The 26,682-nt window shown below is 33.8% G+C and overlaps 1 protein-coding gene across 8 annotated transcripts in view; it reads left to right on the top strand.

Moving 5' to 3' along the window:
* trio (trio Rho guanine nucleotide exchange factor) overlaps positions 1-26,682 on the top strand; it is a 166,194-nt gene that overhangs the window by 115,516 nt on the left and 23,996 nt on the right. For 3 of the 8 annotated variants that reach the window (XM_028187430.2, XM_028187432.2, XM_028187435.2), the window contains exons 31-37: positions 7,100-7,172; positions 14,498-14,807; positions 15,372-15,503; positions 19,474-19,542; positions 20,063-20,146; positions 23,967-24,170; positions 25,026-25,123. In XM_028187430.2, coding sequence (XP_028043231.2) covers positions 7,100-7,172; positions 14,498-14,807; positions 15,372-15,503; positions 19,474-19,542; positions 20,063-20,146; positions 23,967-24,170; positions 25,026-25,123 — 970 coding nt within the window. The remainder of the gene's footprint in view (positions 1-7,099; positions 7,173-14,497; positions 14,808-15,371; positions 15,504-19,473; positions 19,543-20,062; positions 20,147-23,966; positions 24,171-25,025; positions 25,124-26,682) is intronic. The other 5 variants (XM_028187433.2, XM_028187431.2, XM_089735254.1 and 2 more) reach the window with 5 other exon arrangements.

Here is a 26,682-nt window from a genome sequence, read left to right as displayed (position 1 = left end):
CAAGGTCACGTCTTCTGCCAACTTTATTTCAGTTTCCAAGTGTCTAATACCGCTGTGACTCTTCAAAACTTTCAGAAAAAAAAATAACGAAGCGAAAATTCTAATGTTCATTTCGAAAAGGAAGTTAGACGGCACGAGTCGCGACGTGTATTGCCTTTTAGAATACGAGTATAAGGTAATGTCAATATTGAGAGAGCCCGCTAACCAACCGGACGGGAATCGATAGATGAGCCTTTTCTCGCGCCACCCCATTCCAGAGCCGATGTCACGGAACACTGATTTCGGGGCTGTATACATATTTTAAACGAGGCGCGACATATTTGTAAATTATTGTTCTCCATATGGCTTAGTTTTTTTTTTTCATACAATAAATGCTTATCACGTGTAGCAATTTGTTATCGAGACTAAATTTAATCGAATCGAATGCTATCATAACGCGTAATTATAAAACTAATCACGAAAAATATTTACATATTATTAGTTGATTATTATTACTGATTAATATTACTGAGATTATCCTTAATTTAATATTACTGAGAGAAGTTCACTGTTCCTATAATATTACGAGTTTTTCATTTATAGTAATAGTTCATCAATAACATCTCAACCCCCTCCTGGCTGAGCTCTTGCTCGCCCACCTGTCCTTGTGAAACCGGAAAGGCCTCCAGGTCACCAGTAATCATAAAATATCTTAATGATAAAAAAAATAATCTCAATGTTAAAAAGAAGAATATAATTCTAATCACGACGATTTTCATCCGGTGTCGTAAGTTTTATGCTACATTCCAAACTTAATGAAAAGGTACACACTTGTCAAGAATCACATTTCAGTATTGAACGCTATATTATTCGTGAATAAGAATATATTCATCCCAAAAGTGAAATGAACGAAATGGATAATAAATGTTTTTGAGTAAAAGGTTTTATTGAGTTGTTAGATCGCGTTAATAATGTTTGGACAGCACTAGCTGATGCTCGGGTAGGTGGGACGTGACAGTCGCCTCAGGCAGTCGCAGAGCTCTCGATCAGCGCGATCCACATGTTTCTTTGCTCGTGGTGTTACCGAGCCTTACTGCTTTTAGCAGGTACTGAATAATTTAGTATATTTGAAATTTTTTCTTTGTTATTTAAAAGTTGTCACAGAAGTAACTAGGAAAAATTATGATATAAAAACGGGAGAACTTAAGGTAGTTTTAATAATTTAAGAATACTAAAATCTATCTACTGTCTGCCATAACTATGAATAGCTGAACAGTTTGTGATTGTCATTTATTGAAATTAACAATTGATTTAAATTCACCTAATCCGTATTTTACAGTAACGTTCACTGATTCCTTTTCAGCTTCATAATATGCCGCGTAACATTGTTTTTGCTCCGGTAAGTCGCGTCCGTTCGATTCTCACTTCAGGAAAACATTCATTGACGAACAGTTTTTATGGCTTTATATCGATATATTTAAACGTTTATATATTAATCTCGAGTTGCCGCAGTACGGGGACTCCCAGTTAGGGGTTAGGTTTATTTTATTTGTTTAATCATTTAAATATAATTTAATCTTAAATGAAAAATTAAATTATGAATAAAAACTAAACACACGAAGAGCTCGATGACCTTCTATAAGCATGCGTCTTGCCATTTAGGTAACGTGTACGAACAACATCTAGTGCTAATAAAATAGTCCAGTGGCACGCGAGGCACCTCTTCACTAATTACTTATACTAGAGGTCCCGCAGTAGTCGAAATTCGACTATAATTAATTGGAATTGTAAGTTTGTACACTATTATGAATGTATTTTATACTTCTATAATCACAAATTTCGCCAAGACTGCACTATAAAAAAATATTAATAAAGACAAACAATATTTAATCTATTCTCAATTTGACCACAGACGTCAAGAACAAAAGTTTTACAATAAATAGTATGCATGCGTGTGTGCGTCAAATGGTATGTAGTGTGTGTAATGTTTTCTTTATTGATTTAATGTATCTTATATGCATTCTTTTTAAAAGTTATTAGCATTGTGCACTTCTTCTCTATATTCTCTATAAGTGTGGAAAATTTCATACTCCTCCGTCCGCGCAATTTTCGTAAAAATGGATACAAAGTTTTTGCTTCACGTATTAATATATAGATACATAAATGACGTGTATTTCTTTTTACCTTTCTGATCGATAGTAGATTTGCCTTAGTAAACAAATTTTCAAGTTATACCTTTTATTTAAAACTCTAAAGTGGGTACATAAAAGTAATTAAAACAAAAAAAAAGACATCGTAGCAGCCAAATACGGACAGGCGACTTTAATTTAATTTGTGAGTGGAATGCAGTCCTTTGACAACTCGTTGCTGGTAATATATGCTTAACACAGATTTTTGTACTTTTTACTAAATAAAAATTAAGAATTACATGTTAAATGAAAAAAGGTAGTTGAAGTGTTTCTAAACCCTTATTTAGTTGGCAATAAATTGTAATACATGAATTATATATCTAAACAAAATTGATAAAATTAAATGTGCATCTCGTTTTATTCGAGGATTTGTTTCAAACACTGCACATATTGCGAATGCGAAAATTGCCATCGCCTCTGCATTCGTGTTATGATGATAATATATGGATGTTATGATAATATTATTACATCCCTTTCACCCTCAACAAGTTATACTGATTGCGCGTTTGTACTGATTTAGCCGTATTTACAATCAATTAATATTCCATTGTTACATTCACGTTTCGATGGGATTGGGATAAAAAGTAATGGCATCGCTAACATAATAAAATTTTGTGATTTTTTACTACCAAGCGATATAACAAAACAAAATGCTGCATCTTCCAAAATACACAGAAATAATACCAGTTTTAAAAACAACAAAAGGATTGCAAAAGTTGGAACTAAATAAATACAGTATGCAGCAACTGAAAGTTTTCTAGTTTATATTATCATCATCCGATCATTTTCGTACAAATTCAATCTCCACTCACAGCTTTTATGATGTACATACGTATAAACAATTCTTCCCGCGTTTGGCGCCGCATGCACACACCAACATGTGAGTGCTGAGACTAAGACTGAGTACATGAGTACGAAATTATTAAGAGAAAAAGTTTTAATTTAATTTGTGTCTTCTTTCCCAATTAACCTAAGACGTTTATTTAGAGAAAAAATGAAGAGGTGCGCATCCTCGGTACGTAAAACAGGGGCAGCTCCAACACGATCCTGGTTATGATTGCCAACAGACTGGACTTCCCTTATATCAGACACTGTTGTAATAAGCATCTATTTCTCGCTAATCTAACACCTAATCTAACACAGTCACTGATATAGTGGTGGTTACTCAGTTAATATTACGAGTATACCATTATTTTTTGTATTAGTTCCTTTATATAATTTAAATTTTATATTAGTAGTTGACAGTTTTAATTTTAATAATTATAATTCAATTTGATTTGATTTGTTTTTTTTTATGGGCTTAAGTTTTATTTCATTTCAAGAATCTTTCCGAATTTTGTTAATGTAATGGTTTTGAAAAGCTATCAATGAAAGTTAGAAAAAAATAATAAAAAAACTACATTACCTTGTTTGGTACTTTATATTTTCACTTCCATTAGGATGATCGTCAAATAAAATGTTAATTAAAGGATGGCGCGGTCTGTTTGGTGCACGGTTCTGCAAATTTGAATAGCGCTGAACTCCAATATAGTGGTTCCGTACCTACTGCGCACAAAGTCAATTTCGGTTAAAGGGTGTATGTAACCTAGAGTAGAGATAGTCCACTGCACATTTCTGGAAATTCACTTTCCTTTGACTTAACTGTGGTCCTGTTTAAACATGTATTGTTGGCCAATGTCTCGCTTTGAACAAACAGTAGGAAACCAAAACAATAAGTTGGAATTGAAATCACAATACGTATTGGTACGACCTCTTTGATTTGTAATTCAGGTACGAGACAGGCTTGTTAGTTTAATAGAAGTAAGTTTGCAAGCTTTGACATAAACAACTATTATTAAGTAGAGTTAGCTGGTTGATTGTAGACGTCAGTTCCGGGCGTCTTCTCATTTAAACTATGTGTAGTTTGAATCGGCAAATAGTATTCAGGTTTGTCGACAAACTTGAATGCGTTTAATGGGAACAATATTTGTGTAACGCAGAACTATATCGCAACATTATGCGTGGAATGCAACGTATTCTCAGGCTGTCTGTATTATTAGATTCCCGAATGTCGGTATTGTGATTGACATTGTGCTCAGCAGATTGTTGGAATGGTTATGGAATGTATGTCCACAAACATTAGGCCGCTTACATATTTGGATAAGACATGTGCGATAGAATTGTTTAGGGATATTTAACGGTTTTTTTTTAATTGTTTTTGCACAAAAATCAGTAGGACGAACGATTTAATTGAAATAGAAAAGAAACGTATATTTTAATTTAATTCATAGTAGGTAGGCTCACACAGCCTGTGTGCTCAACTGTACGGCAGTACGCTGTTTAAAATGCAGCATTTCCCGTGCTCGATGGAAAGGTTTGTAGTTACAAAGGGATTAAAGCGGTTCAAAAAGCTTTGTGAAACGAGGCTTAGCTTGTGATTTTATTGGACTTTTCATATTGAATCCTAGGCTCAATGAAAACAAAATTATCATGTTTATTTAACAAAAGCCAGAGATGTTGTTGTTGAATTCCAATAAATCTAATTATTAAAATTTAGAACACCAAAGTACATTCGCTTGTTTGCTCATTATTGGGCTGGGAGTTAGCGGATCATAAGCGAATACAAATTATCGGGATTCGCCAGAAGACCCCAAAAGTTCGTTCACCTTCAACGAACTGTCCACAACTCTATTCACAATGTACTGTAAACACGAGCCCGAACGAGGATTGCTGGTTTTTGATCAAATACAGCGAAAACGTCCAAAAGCCAGCTCCTTTTGCATATTTATTTAAGGTTCAATTAAAATAAATACATATTATAGTATTGTATGCGAGCCGGGAATATAATTTTGAGCACTTTACAGTTCAAATTTTTAATAATGATTGGACGTAATTAATATGTATATATATATACAATTATACTGTATATACATTATATACGTAATTAAGTACATTGCAGTAAACTTTAATTATATATTATATAATAATTATATATACAATTAAAGCTTAGAACACGGGGTTCCACTGCCTGTAATAATCAACGTGTTACTTCTAATTGTACTAATCAGGTGTGTAACATCAATATTGAACCTGAAAGCGTAGGATCGAGTGTGTAGCACTCCGGGTGTTTATTATGTAATTATTTCAAGTGTATCTCAACAGCGTCCTTAACCAGATAGGCACGTCTGATGGGAAATGGTCTGCTGATAGCTAAAACTTTAAGTGTATTCGTATAGAATACATTTACACCTTGTCCTCCCTTTCCTTCCTTTAGTACTAAATCAGGTATCAATTAAAAAAATATATATACGGTTCACGAATGACTTTCACGATGAACGAATAGTGAAAAGAAATGTTAAACATAGTATCGTCTAAGTAGACTACTTATCCAAATATGGTAATTATGTAATGTTATGTATAACTATCTAAATAGGTACTTATCCAAATAGATAAGTACCACGAATCGGTTTATTTCTACCGCTAATTATTCAGTCTTTGTTTAAAACAAGAGAATATGAAATTGAGAATTATGCGAATTCTCGAGGTTTACGGCGCCATTCTTGTCGTGGTATCGCTTGCTCTGTTCGCCTTCTCTCATCCACGTTCGCTTGGTTTGAAATTATGTATTGACTTTTAAAGAAATTTTGTAAAAAAAAACGAATACATAATATCATTTTATATTTTTTTGCAATTAGATCATTCTTGTAATATCTGTTGTTTCCTATTATCTTCTATAGTGTAACTGTACATTGCCAAAATCTATATAAAAATTGCTTTATTATAAAAAGTCTATATCCAATTAACACTAATATGATATGTTTTTGGTGGTTAAATGGTATAGTATCCTTAACATTTTTCGCATATCGATCTCCACCATAGAATATTTAACTTTCCTACGCTTAGTTGTCTGCATTAGTTCAATTTTAATAATAACTGTTGTCATTTTTTTATATTTAAATCTTTAAAAATAAATACTGAATTTACACATATAAATAAAAATAATAATTCAATATTTGCATCGAAACGAAAACTGATCTGGTTTTATTTGAATTATCTTCGAAAGAGAAAATAAGAAACACAATATTGTTTGTACTAGTGCTAAATTTATATGCATGACCTACGTTCCAATATCTAAAGTACTTGTAAAGTTATTGAGTCTACGATCAACAAGCTGTCCACTCCGACTTATTTACGTTTATAGCGTGGAAAATCGATACTACTTTTTACGGTTTGTTTTCTTCCTCTTTTAAAAAGGTTTTATACAATATATAAATTTCGGTAAATAAGCGTACATACCTAAATAAAACAAAAAAACGGAATCAAACATATACGAGGAATACAAAAAGCAAGAAGAAGACTAAGTAATCTTGGCATTGGTCTTTTCATTCAGTTTTTAATTAATTATACTAAATACATTATAACAATTTTTAAAGGTATAGGGTGGAAAATGTACTCATTCCATATTAACTAGTAAGGCGCTTTATTTTTTTGTTATCCGAAAAAATATTAAAAGTCAATCATTCATTTTTATCTATTTTTAGAAATTATGTAAATTACTTTTATTAAGATATAAATATACATACACGATTTCTATAATAATTACAGATAAAGTCACTGTTAGTGATGAGTAAAACTGGTCATTGGTGAAAGACCAAATGTGCAACACTAAAAAAATATAAATTCCGCTGAAGTGAGGCGTTAAAATATTTATCATAACTTGAACATGTGCTCTGTGTTGCTGTAATTTTGTGACTTGTGTACATATTTGAAATTTCGTATTTCACACAATTTCCTATTTCACTGGATTGTAACACAAACTTTACCACTTTTTGAAAAATAGGATCTACAAGAATGTTATTAAATGAGTATTCATGGTCATAAATTCATTAGTGAAATCGTTCTAAGCTTAATGAAATGTTTGGACAGAAACTAATTGTTTTCATTGTCAACAGAGGCTTCCAACTCCGATCCTGGGAGCAGTGTGAGCGCTGCCAGCCCAGGCAAGCAACGTCGTGGTTTCAGCGGGTGAGTAACCGTATCACAGGACTCTTAAGCTGCTTTGAGTCTACGCTATGCTATAGTGCCATATAGTATAGCAGCGTATACTTAACCAATAATACATAGTACAGTACAGTGTGAACGTGTCCATAGCAATGTATGGTGCGCGATATTGTTGTGCTATGAGATATATACTATGATAATATGCTATTATATTATAGCGTAGTCTGAAAGCAGCTTCATAGTTCGTTTATCTCCAAAGCTATCCACTTAAAGAATTATATAAACTTCTCGAGAAGATCAGGCATAATAAAATAATCGTGATAAGATTATTTCCAGCGCTTAATGGTTTTATTAGGACTTTATAAATCATTAATTAAATTAAAATAAATCGAAGATAGTACCGGTTATGCTGTAGTTGTGGTATTCCTAGGATAATATGAAATGCTGTTCATGTGCGTTTGTTTGTATTAGCGACGCGTAACTTCCTCTATGTGAATTAACATACATTAACTTTAGATTGTTTCTTATTTGTTTCAAAGTTAACGTTTGTAAGGCGAGCATTATAAAATTTAAATTACGTTCACGTTTCATTTGCCATAATAGCGTAACTTAAAGTCGGACGGACGGTTCAGTACTTGTACTGTTACAAAACAATGAAGCAATTTTCCAGAAGTATTAATTTCCGAAACAATTTCGTTTATCTGTTTGTATCTCGTAGTAAACCTTTTACCGCCGCTTTCCATTAGTCATCTGTTATCTTTTGTTTGCTTTATCTAATTCCTCGGAAGATAAGATGTTTGCGACCATTCAGTTGCTTATTGGTAGCGCCGTGACCCACAGCGATGACGGGCATAGAATCGGATAGCTCGCGTGCACCTTGTACGAACTGTTGCCGAATTATCAGGTTGTTTTACAAGTGAGAATTTTCCTATATTCTAAATCGTAACTTCAAATCGTTCTCGAAATTTCTAATTTTTAAAGTTTGATAAGTTCGACGAGATTATATTGCGAAAGTCAAATGGTATTTTCGGAGGTAGTTGGAAAGTCCAGCTGTTTTTTTGAAGTGTTTGTCTGACGCGCGTCCGTTATCGATACAATACATGTTTTCAGTGTTCCACTCGTGTTGTGCACCACTTATGGTTACATAATTATGTTTGATGAGTATCTTGTATCTTGTGAACAGTTAATTTAACTATGTATCCTGTAAATATATTTTTATGAAATTTCTGTTGGCGTCCTGCAATCGTTTTCGTAATCGTTCAATAATAATCTAATAAAAAGAAATGTTTTTTGTAAATTATGCATGTAATAATGTTAGTTTTTGAATAAAAACTTGATAACGTTAAATCTAATTATAATAATCATAAAGGTTTGCTTAAAACAAGTTAGACTACTTCACTTTCAACATACAATCGAGGATAATCATTTTAATGTGGATTAAACTAAACTGATATTAGCGTAAAAACTAAATCTGTATGGTAGATTTCATAAATATGTATTAGTACTTTCATTTTCATATTATTTATGACACGCAAATAATTCGATTGGGCCAAAATGTAATCTACTATTTACACTCTACTTTTGTTCAAACAAATCCGCTTTCAAATTTATTTTTTTATACTATATATTATTATATAAATCTGGCCATACAAAAAACTACAATACAAGCTGCGGTGATAGCGTCACACATTGTAAATATGGATTCGAATGAGGTTTTTGAAATTCCATTCGCATGAAATTGATTAGTCGAATGTTTGTCTACCGACCGGGCTATTGATAGGTATAATGAAACGTCTTTTGTTTGTTTCTGACCGAACGAGACTCGTACTAAAGGTTATTAAAACAGGAAAAGAAATACCACTGTCCAAAAGATTTTAGCTAGGAAAATGAATATAGTACCTACTTAGAATCTTATCGCCTGTTATAAAAGCTTAATAACTTGTATTTTAAAAGAAAAATTTTGGTCATTATTTTATTAACAGTTAATTTAATAATGAAATAATTGTTAAAATCAAAACGAACTTCTTAGGCGGTACGAAATGATAGGTCAAAAGTCATAGTTTTATTCTGCGGCGTCGTTACCCCTTCGGGGACACAGCAAATTCTCTGCTAGGGCTATGGATATATTTTTGTGAAAAATGTATGAAAATTATAAAGCCATATTCTAGGAGATACGATTCTTGTAAATGTGGATTGTTCTTGCCTTTTGACAACAAACAAGAATGGTTGTTTCACCTCAGCACCGGGACACAAAACTCCTCTCAAAAGACTTACTACTACTTTCAGAAAACACGAGTTAATGTAAATCAGTCGATAAATGATTAACTAAGGAAAGCTCCAGCAATAAATGTGTTATGTAATGGAAAAATAATTACAATATTTTCCTTTCTTATTTATAACTGCTAAATAGAATTTAAAAAAAAAAATTACTAGCCAAGGGGCTATTGCGATTGGAATCAAAGCAAAAGGTACGAACAACCCTGCCCGCATCCTCCCAACAAAGCCGGCTGGTTAAATTGTTTCCTGCGGACAACATTTATTCGATTTACAGATCCAACTAGGTTTCAAATCAATCCTTTGTTTTATTCGCCGGAAGAAGTCAATTGAAATGTCAGTACAATTCAACGATCTCCAATGCGTCGGTTAACCTACCTTTTCAATTCCCTTTAACAGAAATATCACAATGAAGGAATGTTAATCGCCTTTGTATACGATTATTATACGTTATTATACGTTCTCATTTATTGTACTGAGAAATACAGAATTTTAATTAAAATTTTGGTAAGAACTGGTTGATTAACAAAACTTAAGTAACTACAACGTGTTCTTGCGTCATATACTCTCAAAAGAAATTAAGATGAGGATTTTCGTTATTTTTAATTGAACTTCTACATCGGTTCTGACCGCGGTCTACCACGCGCCGTTATTATTTAATAAATCCCTAAACATAAATACATTTTATAACTTGTTATGCTATATCTATTATCGATTGCAAACTATTTATCTAATTGACTCATTCCCTATGCACGATTGTCATCGCTAAAAAATAGGTTTCAAAATATGTCACCTCAAACCGTCACAAAATAAACGAGATGAATAGTTGTATGTACAATTACAGTTTGCTTGCTTCAGTACGTTGTCTGGATTAGCGTATTAAGATGTTGTTGATTTAATTTCTAAATAGTTATTACTAAATTTTGGATAGGAACAGTTTCAACAAATAGCTTTGTGTTCTAACCAACAGTCCTGGATGTGATTTAGCACTTTTCATACGAACGCCTATATTAACACGAAATTCACGTTGGCTCATATAACAGCACAATTCCCAAAAGAGTCCCTCCAATCATTCACCTGGATGTCGAAATCTGACTTTCAAATGGGGGTTGCTGATTCGTTGTTCTCATTAAATTATTCAAACAGTATGTCATAAACTAGTTCGTTATTGATAATAAGATGGTGACCTTTGTTCTATTAAGCACTCTCAAATAGATTTGATAGTGAACATTTCTATATATTTAATTGTGAAGGTGTATATTGGTATGAATTTACATAAATACATTTAAGAATTGAATTTAGATAATGTTAAATACTACATTTGTAATGGTTGTAAATTTTGAACGAGTCCGTTCTACACGTTTTGTTTAAAAAGAAAGGGCTGTATATAATACGTATGTAGATGTACTATGCTTGGAAGTTTCACATTCGGCACATAAGATATTAAATGAATACTAATATCGGTCAGAATAATTTCCTAGTAATAGGCGGACAGAGCGTGTGGTGTGTCCCCTCCCCTCCAAAGCAGACGTCGACATTGCGCTCGTAATAAAGTTATCGTTCACCACAATCTTGATACCGTTCCTTGTTCAGAACCGATTATTGGTTCCTTCAAGCGTCGAGATAACAATGTGTCGTGTTACGTATATTTGCATGTTAGTTACAAGTGAACGCAAGAGGGGCACGGTGAAGTGATGTGCTCTCGAATACTCATTCCCGATGTGGAAGCAAGTCGTTCATGTCAAGTGAGTAACAATTATTTAATGTTATTAGTGTTTTCCTGGTATAACTCTTTTTTTCTGTCGTTGTGCGACCGCAATGCGGCATGTCCTTGGACTGTTGTTTGGTCGCCCATGGTTTTTTAATCACACACACCGATTCGGCGTTTAGCGTTTAGCCCCTAATTGTTTTAAAGAGCGGACTATAACAGAGTCATTTTGATTGAAATTCTTAATATGTAAGCACGCAATCAAATGAAATTAAATATGTATACGATATGTTTGCTTACTAAAGAAAAAAACATATTTGGGAGACCTACATTGTAAGATAGTACCTATATTAAATCGCACATCGTAAAAATTACAGTCAACTCTGAACACAAATACTTATACAAACTTCGCGTTTCAGAAACACCACAAACAGCCCAAACCGAAGTGTCAATAAATGATATTCACTAGCTAAGGATACATACTCATTTGTGTGTAGCGATACTGCATTATTAAAGATCAAATAATATCACAGCTAATGTGAAGATAGCGGATCTATAAAACAAATTGTGATAAATATGCCACAATAAAAATGATATAGATAAGTAAAAGTCCATTGAAGCCTTGCTGGATGTTTCGGGCAAAATAAAATTATCGTTCCAAACTTTACTTAAACGATGAACTTAACATGATTTTTAATAAACCATTTTGGTTGTTTTGGGGGAATAGCCTCCAAAACATCAAAATTCGATCATAATCATTGGCACCTCAACATTATATGACCTGTTTCGTTGTATTATTCGACATTTAAAAAAAATGACTGGCCAATATTTTTTGTGTACACCAATAATGCTTTTTGGTAATTATACAACGAAATAGAAAAATATCGGTTAACCAACAAAGTCGAAAAAGGCACGCTTATATTGCCCTTAGAAAAAACCTATTATTTCCAAATTATTTATGGAAAACTAAAGCTCGTCGCAAAATAAAAGCGGCTTACAAACCGATGAGGAAATGGAACTGAGCTTTTTATTGCCTATTTATGTATATTATATTATATATATATTAAATTCCCTGAGTATTTCGTTCTGCTAACTTTATCTTTGCTATTATCGATTATTAGTCGACTTAGTAGTATAAACAGGTCGCTTTAAAAATAATGTCTCAAGTATCTAATTTATTTTAAATATAGAATACTAATAATAGTATAAGAGTATGTACTAATAAAAATTAATATCTTTTTATAAAAGAAGTGCATTGCAAAACAGTTAACTCCCTTTAACTCTGACCAACTATCTACAAACTTTGTCGTAGGAATGCTATGAGAGTTTATGATAGAATACGTTTGCCGCTTTTAGTTAAATTTCGCGGACTCATGTACGTGGAAATCATGTGTTGCAGAATAGTTTCCCCGCTATTTATCTCAATATATTCAAATGGAAGCTCTCCTTAAAATTAATAATAAATCAATAAAATAAGGAATTGATAAAATTCAATACGCTATTTGTAGGATTAAGAGCGTAGTATTTATAATCCATAATTATGAAGTGAACTTAAAGAAAAAATATCAAGGGTCAATTGATTAATAAAAATTATCACGCTCTGATTTAATATTCTAGAAGGCTTATGATGAATGATGAGATTAAATGGCACTTAACAGGGTTGGTACCTTTGCGAGTTTATACATATATGTAAAAAAGTATGTTTGGAATAGCTGTCGATAAATTTAAAGCATTTCCTGAAATCTAGGTCGTATCCCCAAGTTGATTATAGTCGTCGAATGCTGTCAGAACGCTACAGGATACACGGGAACATGAAATTTTCAGTAATGAGATTTATCACCACACTTTGTAAATTGACCTGGAAAGCGTTTTCGATGAGGCTTCGGCATAGCTCAGCTGCATATTACGTGATTTAAACTTTATTACGAGGTAACTGGAAATATTTTAATAATAATAACTGGTTTTATGTCTGGTCAAGGAATCATATTTTAATAGTCAAACAGTATACTTACTTATTAAAATAATACATATTTATCTACAAATGATATCCTTTAGTTAATAAATGAGTTGAATTTATAAGTCGAACAAACATGTTATTCGATTTCGTAAACTATACAATCCGAGCACTGCGGTTTGTGTATTTGGTTACATTATGTGTTATGCGGTTCAACATGAGCCTTTGCTATAATGTACGGGTACTTAGAGTAATGTAACATAAGGAATTTAATTAAGGTGAACATGATTTCATGTAAGATTTCAATCCAAGCTAAATAATAATAAATTTTTAGGAACCATTACAACGAGGGAAACGAAACTCCGTCAAGGGTACATATAGAAAAATTACCATTTGAATAGTGATTTGTTCCCGTAGTATACGAGCAAAAAATACAGTCCACATTGATGGAGCTTTTATATCCCGACTTTTAATTAAGGCTCACAGGAAATGCATTTTCAGCGGAATATTTCATTTAGTATGTCGTATACCAACGAGTTGTTCGGTAAGAGTGGTTCTTCTCCCTGTTCATTAAGGCTTGCGGGTTTCTCTTTTGTTGTATTGTTTTGTTTTATGTTTTGACTATTTACAGATCTTTATTGATTTTAAAAAGTTTATCTGCACATTGTTCAAATTAAGTTACTGAAACGTGATAAATAAGTTTGCATAAAAAAATATTAGAGTAGTTTATTCTGTATGCTCGGAAGCTAACCTATTTACAAATATGATATATTTTAAATATCACAACGTAAATGCCATCACCCGCCTTAAGACATACGTTCGAAATATTAATGAAATTGGTAGTATCTATCCCGACAAGCTCCTGGAGAACGTACTAGAACATTGTGTTAGATATATTAAAAAAACAGTGGAATTTTAGTTTCAGTCGGGTTTCTTATCCATTAAACCACGCATGCTTCGAATTCGTTTACCACTCAAATTCCAACGGCTCCCTTCGGAAATACCTAAAAGTATTAAGATTCTTTCGATTCAAGATGTTTCAAGATATCCAGTTTCTGTGCCATTTGGAAACTAAGGTTAAATTTATCTCGAAGGGTATAGCAGTTATGTATGTAAGTTGAGTATATTTTACTTCTGGATAACGAAACGTATGAAAGCAAATTGAAAGAACTGAAAGGTGAAAAGGAAACTTTTAGAACTAGAAGCTGGTTGGCAGGTTCATACATAACGTAGGTACGTAATATGGCGGTTATATTATAATAATTAATATGGTGTTATTGCGTTCAGTTTTTAGTTAAGAATTTATTGTTATAAATCTCGGAGATGATGTACATATGTAAGCTATATCGATAATTTTAAGAACTTTTAAAAACATTAAATCAGGGAAATTGTTTTCTTTTCACCACCTTCAAGAAGAAGATGGTTAGGGTTAAGGAAAACCACTCAAGGCAAAGGGGAGAAGACACCGAGCGGTGGGCAGTCTCCTGCTACTAGCACTAATGCTAGCGCTCCAGCCCCACCTCCCATCACTGCTCCTGCCACGACATCGACTTCTGCTAACTCTGCTCCTGCATCGTCCACTGTCCCTATACCCGCTCCTACTGCTGCACAAGCTGCTGCGTCACTCGCATCATCAGCTGCGGCTAACGCCACGACCGGCTCTTCAGCGAATAACACCGAGAAAACGCCTGCCAAGAAAATGTCGGCTGAAAAGAAATTAAAGGTAGCAATTGTTAATTAAATCTATACTAATAATATTATAAAGCTGAAGAGTTTGTTTGTTTGAACGCGCTAATCTCAGGAACTACTGGTCCGATTTGAAAAATTCTTTCAGTGTTAGATATCGAGGAAGGCTATAGGCTATATAACATCACGCTAAGACCAATGCAGGCGGAGCACCAATAAATATTGTTTCAAAATCGTTTCTTTTTTTCCTTTTGAGAGCTTCCACTGCGTGCGCTGCGGAAACGGTTAAAGTTTCGCTAAAATAATGTATAAGAGAATTGTTCCCCTTTAAAAGATCTAAAAAAAAGTTCGCGACGGCATATGTCTATATGTTAAGGTTGGCTCTCTATACCGTTTTTTATGCTAACCAAATTTGTTCTAAAATGAAGCATTATTTGTGAAGGTGTTTTTATAAAGATGATATTCTACGTAAATGAAGAGGCGAGTAAAATTTAGCGTTATGCCAAACTATTCCACGCGGACGCAGTCGCAGGCAAAAGCTAGTTAATAATAAATATAACAAGGCGACTTGATTACTTTATGGGGCTATACTTTCTTTTAGTTCCCTTCGTTTGTGAACAACGTACGCAGTGATGATAGCATTGACAGCGAGCTTGGTGCGTGCGCCGTTCTCGACGAGGCTGAAGATGATCTACCCGACGTCGAGCTGCCGCCTCCCATGAAACCGATTCAGGTAAGACACAACCGACTCGACGACCGCCTTCTAAGCAATCTTTCTACGATTTCATGAGTTATAGAAATATAATTACGGAAACAGTTTAACTTCGGTGTTACATGACGTTTCAAATACCTTACAATTTTATGTGGTGACGGAAGGCAGAAAATTTGCAAATTTCAAACATTAATTTAGTAAATCTACATCAAATAAACACGGGATCAAACTCGAAATTTTTGTTTTAATAGCGTATCATACTGGGCGAAGTTTCGCAACGCTCATGATGTGTACGGTTGCTCGTGTTACAGTGGCGTGCTGAATTTCGTGGTATCAGTATTATGCGGTTCCGATGTCATTATAATTGGTATTATTCACTTTTTTAAATTCGAAATAAATGTACTCACATTTATTTACACGAACATGTAGGAATTAAAAAAAAGTATATAAATAACGATCGCACGCAACACCCGTCTTCACTTGGTCTTTGTATTATTTTGAGATATTTTCTCAAACTTAAGTCGTTCAAATTTACAACATAAATAGAAAGAAAAGTGATATTTACATACAAAGACACTAGCTTATTCAAGTGTAAACGGTTCTTTTTATTCAGAAACTGAATTTAGCTAGTGAGTTAAACATAACAACGAGGCTGTGTCAGTCAGACGATAGCCCATAACAAGCGGCGTAACCGAGACACAGCCGATTTAGTAGGTGTTCGGATAAACTATCGTCATATCACAAATAATTTCACTGAAAACAAACAGTACATTATTTATAAAGGTTCGTGCATTCGAATTTGAGAAAAAAAAAATGTTTGTTTGTGATCCTAAAGACTTAAACGTGAGTTTGGACTGCCGATGTACCGATCTTGTTAATCAGCAAAAGAATATGCGGTTTTAATTATTATTAATCAACAATAAAATACTCCACCCCACCACACTCTCTAGACCACCCTTGGTTTACTGATAGAGAATCCTTTAGGCAATAAGTCCGCCACTGCACTCTTTGTGCAAAAAATTTAATGTATAAGATATGTTGAATTTGCAATTTTTAAATAACACTATATAAATTACTTTTTATACATACAAACAAAAACAAGCATTTGTTGATCGTTGTTTACAATCCTTCTGAAGACTTGAAAGTGCTTGCTCTACGGAGGGCTTCGCTTTGCTTCCTAGCAGAAGAAACTTTGTAATGCTTCCTGATGCTAAAGTTTTAATTAATTTATCTTAGAAACAGCAATGAAAGTTTTAAAGTATTAAAATGTTCATAACGGTATGGAACGGTCAACAGTGGAAAAACTTGAGTGGCTTAATAAGTGTACTTACTGTGCTTTTCTTTACGTCATTTTCTTGTAACGTAAAATACTTTTGAATTAATTAAGGTCGATCGCGCGTTATGAGGGAATTATCCAAACAAAACATAGCTAATTCTTTCCTAACTCCCGCCGTGAAAATATTAAAGTACCGTAAAATCTATAGTGCTACGCAATGTTAAATTGTAATTTACATACGTTGTAGAAAAATAACAAATTGTATTTTTTCTCCAAATCTATATAAATGTAAACTTATAGAAAAGCCATAAATAAATTATTTATTCGTTACTCGTAGGATTTCAATAAATTAATCATTCGACAACAACGCAGCAATTCTAAGATAGGTCTCCAATAATTCATGGTGCACTTAAATCGAGCTGTGTGTGTAACAAACTCGCATGTTTTGTCGGGATCCATTCAACATGTTTTTGAGCGTATTATTTGGTTTGAAAAATGATAAAATTCGTGAAAATTGACTGTTGATGAGGCCTTGTTAGAGTAGTTTCGGGTCAGCAATAGCGGGATTGCGATCACCAAATATTCCGGTTATACCCGTGACAGCTGACGCTCTGTGACGTCATCGACAATAAAATAGCTATAATAACTTTATAACCTATTCACTTATCAGTACATCCTATTAGTTGATTTTACTATTTTATTTATTTTTCCATTGATGATCTTTAAGTATTCAACTAACTTTAGGTTCGAAAACACAACGTTATATGTGTAGAAAACCATACAGCGTATATAGATAGACTCGTGTAGAAGATGTAATACTATATTTTTTTCATGTAAATAAATCCGGTGGAAGTGGTCATGAAATAAACGATAAACTCCTCGAGGCCACGTCTTTTGCGACCTTCGTCGCTGTCAATACTCTCGTTTACATTATCGACTTATTACGCAATGATAAACATTCCAATATCACAATGAATACTTTTTATTGTTGTCAAGATGAAATTCACATTACTTTTAATCAAGAAAATATGTTATTTTATCAAGATTATGTAGTAGGGAATATTTTTAGCCTTCATGGTTAGGTACTACTACCGTTGAGTCCATTTCATTACGGTTTGAAGAGTGGGAGCCGGTATGCAATGCAATGTTATTATATATATATATATATTTTTTTTTTTTTTATTGCTTAGATGGATGGACGAGCTCAAAGCACACCTTGTGTTAAGTGGTTACTGGAGCCCATAGACATCTACAACGTAAATGCGCCACCCACCTTGAGATATTAGTTTTAAGGTCTCAGTATAGTTACAACGACTGCCCCACCCTTCAAACCGAAACGCATTACTGCTTCACGGCAGAAATAGGCGAGGTGGTGGTACCTACCCGCGCGGACTCACAAAAGGTCCTACCGCCAGTAAGCAATTGATACATCGACGACCTCATGTCTCAAAGTGGATGGTCTGATTCGCGTTGTGTTTAACATGGGTGACGGTAACCACTTAGCACCACGAAGGCCATGAGTATACGTTCACGCATCTACGCAATTAATAAAAAATATAATAAAATATTAAAGGATATTTCATCAATATTTTAAGGCTTTAAAAGATTGACGCGCATACTACTATCCTGATGGTGAGTGGTTATCGATACTTATTGAAATAAACAATACTAGGATCATAGCTGAGTCGCTGCCTACCTACAGGACACGTAGCTCTCGGGAAACACCGTACAGGAGAGTTCATTTCAGCTTATTTCATACGCTCTCATCACTCTCTGAATACAGTAAATTAAGTAAATTGCGTATGAATGTAGAGTTGCGTTCCGTCCTGTATTCGAATTTGAATTACACGTTGTGTCGGAGAAACTGTGTTGAGACTAAAATGTGCACAAACCAAGAAACAAATGAATACATTTTATTATGTTTACATGTATATACGAATAAAGTACCAATACTGTTTGAATGTTATTATCTAATATTATAAATACACACACACACACATACACACGCGCATTGCTTGTGACGTAATAACAACTAAAATTAAAACATGTTTAGTCTAAAGACAGTTTGTTTTCCTACATCATTCACGTTATGCACGCAGAAATTACTAATCTACTCACGTTCTACCGACAAAAAAACGAAAATATTCTTAAAATAATGTCTATTTCATGCTGTTTGTTTGCTTCATCATTTCAATATGTTGAAAATTTTCAACGCGAGCAATCAATTGAATCAAAGCACCTCATCATCATCATCATCATCAACAGCCTATAGTCGTCCATTGCTGGACATAGGCCTCTTCCAATCCACACCTATTTGAAATTAATTTTATATTCAAATCCGAAGTGACGATATTAACATAATGACGTAAGATTACCGAATAATTTAACAATAAAATGTTATTTTACTATTATTAAGTAAAGTATTTCACACATGATGATTTAATTGTTGGTTTATAATCAAATTTTTCCAATTACAACACAAATAATCCAAATTTGTAGTTCTGCAAGGAACCTTCAAGTATCCCATTAGAAAAGTTTGAATCCATCGAGACTGACAACAGATTCGGTACCATCGCCTTCCCTTTCCAACCCCGAAATTTACATAGTTTTCTCCGCGACCTACATACCTGTGTGTACCTAACACCCTACACCGGTAACACATAAATACGAATACATTTACAACTGCTTAGTTTAGTGTGGTATCGTTGTACATAGGATCCTCAAGCAGTACTTCAGCAGGCGCCTTCAACTGCCGTACCAGCGGACGCTACGCCCGCCGCCCTGGTACGTATACTATTTGTGTAGCTTTTAGAAAAAAATAATCACTTTAGTCTGTAACTCCCATGTTTCGCTGTTCTAACATTATGTCTGCGTGGACGAATGCCCTGTAGAAGTCATATTACGTAAATATCAATCGGAGTCAGTGTGTAAATACGACTTAACTGTCGGACGACAAATATCTTAAATCGATTTCCTTACTAGACTTCCATATGCCTTCGACAATTATAAACATTAGCTCGGTGCTCGCGTTTCAAAGTAACATACCGTCCACGCAAGCCATTACTAATTATCTTAACTTTATGGTGACCCGTAGGTGCTTGTGAATAAAACAAGAAGAGCTCTCGAGCATAAACTTGGCACTTAATTATCATAATTCGATTTTTGTCACTGCGCAACATACTAACTTCGTCTCAATAACATTCAAATTAATAATAAATCATATTATAATAATCTATGCATTTGTACGTGCCATATTTTCCTCGAGTGCTGCATACCCGTAATTGTGATTGGTGAAAATTTTCAGAACTCGTTGGCAATGGACTCGTTGGATAATAACGGCGGTCCGGCTGATATATCAGAAATTGAACGGATCGTTCAGGAGAAAATGGTTCGAGTTAGAATCATAGCATGGTCACGTTGCTCCACGAGAAGCGATAAAAACATCGCTGCCTTCCAATAATATTATACCTAATTGCCAAATTAAATTTTAAAACAAATCAACAGAAATAAATAGTTTTATCAGTTCTCGTCGGAACTATGTAGCGATGCATGTTTTTATTCAGAGTTCGCCCTCTACTTAATGTTTATAAAGGCATCCCACAACTTCCGTATCTGAGAACTCACACCGACGTCTTTTAACCCGTAATTAAATAATAATGAAAACAGTCCGAATATTTTATGTATTTACTTCAAAACATTGTTTCGTTGAGGATAACCAATTTAGGGTTTGTACGTTATTCCAACAAAATTCTACTTTGAAATGAAACAAGAAGTTGAAAACAGTTGAACAGTTGCTAATAATATCATAAAACAGTGAAATTGATTTAATATTCATGAAGAGAAAAACAACTGATTTACGCGGTATCATTAAGATGGAAACAATAACGCGAAGTTTAATTAACTTCGAGAAAATAAAACAGCCCAAGTTTGAATGGTTTTGATTTAAAAATATTGCTACATTTCATCCCGTATTTACTCATCATTTATGTATATTATACGAGTATACATGTCTCCGATACCTATGTGTCTACACATGTTATAAAACTTTAGACTTGCTCAGTTTATCGGTCGTTTTGAGCCAGCCTCCGCCAGTCTCCGTAATAGCTAAATTCGGAAGTTAATTTCAGTTATTGAAATAATAAAGAAAATATAAATTACGATGCAATGTTTAAAGCTTCAAACGTGCGTGTCTTGACGGGTGTGACAGTCCGTAGATGAAGCGACCAGGGCGTGGTTTGCGCTTACCAAATCATAGGATAGTTGAATAATGTTGATTTAAAAAACAAATCTAAAAGTTAATTTAGAAGACGTGTATTGAAAAAAAATCTCAATCGGCCATCGCTGAAATGTAATTCATCATCATCATTATCCTGCCCTTCTCCCAGTCACCTGGGGTCGGCGCACCATGTTTTCTCCTTCCATACTCCTCTATCATATACCATTTCTTCGCTCACTCCCCTTCTACCCATATCGTCTTTCACACAATCCATCCATTTCTTCTTAGGTCTACCTCTTCCTCTAAATCCTTCTACATTCATAGTTAACACTCTCTTAACAACCTCATTTTAATTTCGTCTCATCACATGTTCATACCATCCCAAACGTGCACCCCTCAGCTTCTCTGTCACAGGTGCCACTTTCAGACTCGCTGAAATGTAATTGTGTTGTGTAAAAATTGACGACGTCTTTGTTTAATAAAAGTGCGTTCTCTGTTTAGCTTGAAATTAAGACACCAATAATTTTACTCATAATCTGTGTTTCTTATTCCTATTTTGTTATTCTTGATCGATTTATTTATTGTAAGCGTTGTCGTTGCTGTAGAGAGACAAAAGAACAGGCGACACGAAGATCCGATTTACGAAAGCAAAAAATTGGGTACTTTCGATTTTTTACTTCAAAATGGAAATATTAAATTTCAATATCAGGTTTTCATTAACAACGTTAATAATTTTATATAATAAATGTAGAATTCTACAAATGAAATGTTCCATAAAGATCATATAAATATTCCGTGGTTAATATTTTCGAAAATTTAATACACTGAACTATATTATAGACATTCAAATATTGAGAATTGTTTGCGGATCCTATAAGTGACCAAAATTAACTTATTAAAAAATGACGAAAATATTCGTGACAACCATCACTCCTCATATTGGTGGCAGTCATTAGCTGGATATGATAATAAAATTGTTATCAGCTGTCCCTGAACAACTTCACAATTAAATTCTATTAACTTTTCTTATTTGTCATTAATTCAATTCATAAACACTATATTTGTACATACACGAAATAAATAATACAATTGTCTTTATTCCTTAATTTTGTTTCGTATTTTTTCATCTGAAGGTTAATAATAATTTGACATTAAGAAATCCGATTTCGATTTTTAAATTCCCAATTTGCTTTCTTTAATATGAAGTTACAAACCTCTATTTTAAAATGTTATATTTAAAAATTTCAGTCAATGAAATGGGCGTTAAACGTTAAGGGGAGGGCGGAATGTTATTGTAGTGTTGATTTATCACTTACCGTACGCATATTACGTTTTTACTGTGGTTATTTATAAAGAAGTCTAAATAGTTTTGGACTGACGGTCGGAATCGTTTTCAGAGTAATCAAATGCTCTATGATTGTGCAATTTGAGATTGTTGAATTAATAGATTCGACTCACGCTATGTTTTAAGACGTATTTTTTTTAAAATTTGTAAATTTAACACTACAGGTTCATTAAATAAGATGCATTACAAATTCACTTTCAAATACTAGTATATTTAATAAAAAAATATATCCAAAGAGATGTCCAGGCTAACGAGTTTTAATACATTTTATACCTGGTTATTAGCGTGTATTTTTTATATGTAGTTACAACACTGCTCTTCTCTTTCTGGGTAAATGTATAATTATTGGTGTAACATTGGTTGTTATCGGTTTGATTTACATATTTGTTGCGGTCCGGCGACCTACCTTTTTTCATTATCCGAATACAATTCCGACCGTCTTATAATAGCTTCGGATACTAGGCGTTTTAAATGTGTCCTGTCAAAAATAAACGTATCGATGTGTTTGTTTGTAGACCACGTGCTTAGGAAAATTCATGTTATTACGTACGTTGAGTCATGTTGCATGTTATTAAAAGCTATTTTCGCTTTTCATATTGCCTTGTTATCTTATCTTATTTGTGCATGGCATGTATTGTGTAATGAACGTTGGTGTTGCAACCGTCTCGAAAACCTTAATCTCGTATGTCCTTATTAATCAACGCGCTGTAACCTAGGAATGGTTCCATAACGTCCTGTCTTTAGCATTTTACAGTCAATACACCAGTTTGACAGAGACATAACCCGATGAGACCCGGTATTGGTTACGTCGCGTTTATTACTAAAAGGCATACATAGTATTCGGTTGCTTATTGATAACTAAACTAAAATGTATGGTGTGGCTTTGTTTTTGATTTGATGAAGTTTTGAAACGTTTTACGTAATGATTTGATCTCCTGATTTTAACTAATCACTGATTTATGTATAATATTTGTTAAAGTGAAAATTAAGTAAAAGTTTAAAATATGAATTTTAAATATTAATACAAAGAAACAAGAGAACAAAAAAAATACACCGCTTAAATCGGTAATCTGAAGTTAATCCAGATTGATTTCACTGTCTGGCTGTACAGTAATCACTAATGGACAAAGCGAAGAGTGCCTATAATAAAATCCTCTCTTTGAAACTCTGCTTTGCAATAGAGCACCTGCTCCACTCACTCCTGTTATTACATTACGGGAGGTGTCAAACGACAGAATATATTGTGACTCGTCTCGACCTCCTTGATACGAGAGACGATTTTAGCGCAGCTTTATCAACGTAGAATTCGTTTAGCAATCGAGTGCACTGCAGATATTAAAAAACTTGCACTCAGTAGCACAAAGCACTTGACCTTTAAACATTTTTTATCAGAGACCGAAAGTAATTTAAGATACGAGGACCATATAAAGCAGTAGAATTGTTATATAATACATAGATTTATAATGTAGTATTTAACGAAACGCATTTCGAAGAAGTTTTAATGAAAATAATGTAAAATAAAAACGCATTATTCATTATGAGTGGCTTGTGTTTTGGTCATGTTTGCCTTGCATTCGATAAGAAGAGGGACGAATCGTTTCGGATTTAGATAAATAAATTATCTAAGATTATGCACGTTTGATACAGCAACAGCATGGTGGGGCTGCCAACGTACAGGAGCCCACAGGAGAAGAAGCAGGACAAGAAGGGGAGGCCCTGCCGATTCACACCCCGGAGGAACTGGCCATTCTTAAGAAAAGGGAATATGTGCTCCGAGAACTTATTGACACTGAAGAGATATACGTCTCTGACTTGCGTCTCATCTGCGAAGGCTATATGCGTCACATGCAGGTACTTACAATCAGACATCGAATTCATTAGAAATGTTTGTAGGACTAAATTCATACTGTCGAAAACAGTTTCCAATTATAGCACCAATAAATTCGAATTAAGATTAGAATGCCAACTCTAATTCTAATTCATTTCGAAATAGCGTTACAGCAAAGTAAACGGACACATGATTTTTTTTAAATTTATTTTCTGACAATAACAAAGTTAGAACGATTATAAAGAAGGGGAATAAAATCCTCGTCTCCCGACACCCACAGTTCGTCTGGTGATCAACCAGGACGCGTTGTAATATACATACATATGTGTACGAGTGGATCATTAAACGAAACATGAAGTTGAATACTATGTTGTAGCAGCGAATACAGTTTTAGATAACATTTTGTACGATGTAATTCCCTGAAGGCCTACAAAATGCGGAGAGAGATAAACTATCTGCGCCGCGCAAACTATAAAATTCGTCAGACGACGACGAAACATGCTGTTGGGATTTACTCGAGAATTTACTTTGTAGCTCTCTCTACTATTTTCTTCTATCGCCTCTGTACATACAACACAGTTTAATTTATTTTGAGGTGATCGTACTCGCCTAACTTAAACGTGCTTGCGCGTTGGTTCCGCTTTTTTAATAATATAGATTTATGTGTTCGTTCTATTCGATGATGTCTATTTTTGTTTATCTTACCTTAATCGACAATCTCATAGATTGACCGTTATATCTTTTAGGTATTGTAGCTGGCAAGATCTTTAAAAAAATCTATTGTCGAATATTTTTAGATTGTGCTAATACCAGGATGAATATAGGTAGGTTTTTTTTGTTGTAATTAGACATCCATTAAAAAGGCGTATTTGATTTAGGATCCTCACGGCGAACCGATCCTGCCCGATAATCTGCGCGATCGTCGCTACAGAATGATCTTTGGCAACATCGAGGCGATCTACGAATGGCACAGAGAGTAAGTCTTACGTTTCATTATCGGTCAAATGTATTGTTTAAATGTACGCGCAGCACCCAGACCGGAGACCGGGGAACGTCGAGGTCGGCGTCCACGAAGAGATGAAGATAACACCGAGGGGTTTTATTTGCATCATCCATTCGGTAATAACACCCAAGTGACGTCACTAGAATCGTCTTATTTGCCGAGGCTGTAAAATTATGTAAATAAATCCGTTATTTGCTGTGCGATTATTCGTTAGGCTGTGTATAAGTGAATGACAGCAGAGCGAAAATGTATTCGTTTTTTTTCTTTCTTTTCTTTCTTTATGATAATGTATTTCTGCCTCGTCAAAGCGACGCGTTAATGCGCCTAACACGATTACAACGCGAGAGATTTCTCCCTTCGTATACGTATTCTGTACAGACAACCATTATACTTAGAGAACAAAAAATTAACTAATCCTTACAAACATTAGCGCATTATTATTCAAATTGTATATTCGTTGAACATAAAATTGAATTATTGAATATAAAATATATAAATATTTATGTAAATATTATATTTATTCATGTGTGTATTCATTTATAGACCTGTATGTATTATATGTAGTTATAATCGAAATTCAGTAACAAAAAAATATATTTCCGTTTGCGTTCAAGTTATAAGTGTCGCTTCAGTAATTCCATTTGGGTCAGTACGCAATAGAAAGCGTACAAAACGTGACGGTCAACTACCGCATTGTTGGCGATTACGGACATACAAATAAACCACTCATAGCCCACTGAGTTTCTCTCCGGATTTTGTCTGTGGGACGCGATTCTGATCCGGTGGTAGATTCTACGAAGCACTGCTCTTGCTAGGATCAGTGTTAGCAAATTCCCTCAAGTTGAGCCCGTGAGCTCACCGCGTGAGGTAGTAAAAAAAACTGCTCATATATGTGTGTTCTTTTTTTAGTTATCCGAATAAGAAAGTACGTAATAATAGCAAATTGCGAAGACGACAGTAAGATCCGCAAATGAATTTGTTTGCAGGTTAAATCAAAGCTAAATTTCAGTATTAATAGCGTTTCGGTTTCAATAACGATCTCTTACTAACTTTAAATATAATTTAATATTCCATTATTTTAACTCAGTAAATATTTTTGATTTTCATCATATTTAACAAAAACGTACTCCACCTATAGTAGACAATGCCTTGACTAATCTACCAATCTGCATGAATACAAAACATATTTTAGCAGGTAGAGACAAACTCTCACGGAGGTTCATAAATTTGTATAAATACATAATTACATGTACATCAAAAGTGAATGTGGGGTTCATGACTGAAATTTATCTACTTTTTTTTTTTATTATCAATATTTATGGGATATATATTTATAGTAACAGAAATAAGTACTTATTCGATATATAATTCTATTTATAATACAATTTTTAAATGATACTACAAAACAACATAACAGCATATCATAAAGACTATAATAATTATTTTAATTTAATTTGGTTCATTTTGTTGATTCGCTATGCGTTCTACTTTTTATTATTTGTCGTTGCTTTTTTTTTGTTTCGTTTCATCAA

This window comes from Bombyx mandarina, chromosome 01 (genome assembly GCF_030267445.1).
Source record: "Bombyx mandarina strain Sakado chromosome 01, ASM3026744v2".
NCBI lineage: Eukaryota > Metazoa > Arthropoda > Insecta > Lepidoptera > Bombycidae > Bombyx > Bombyx mandarina.
The sequence above is the reverse complement of the archived record's forward strand: the minus strand, read 5'-3'. Positions and strand labels throughout refer to the sequence as shown.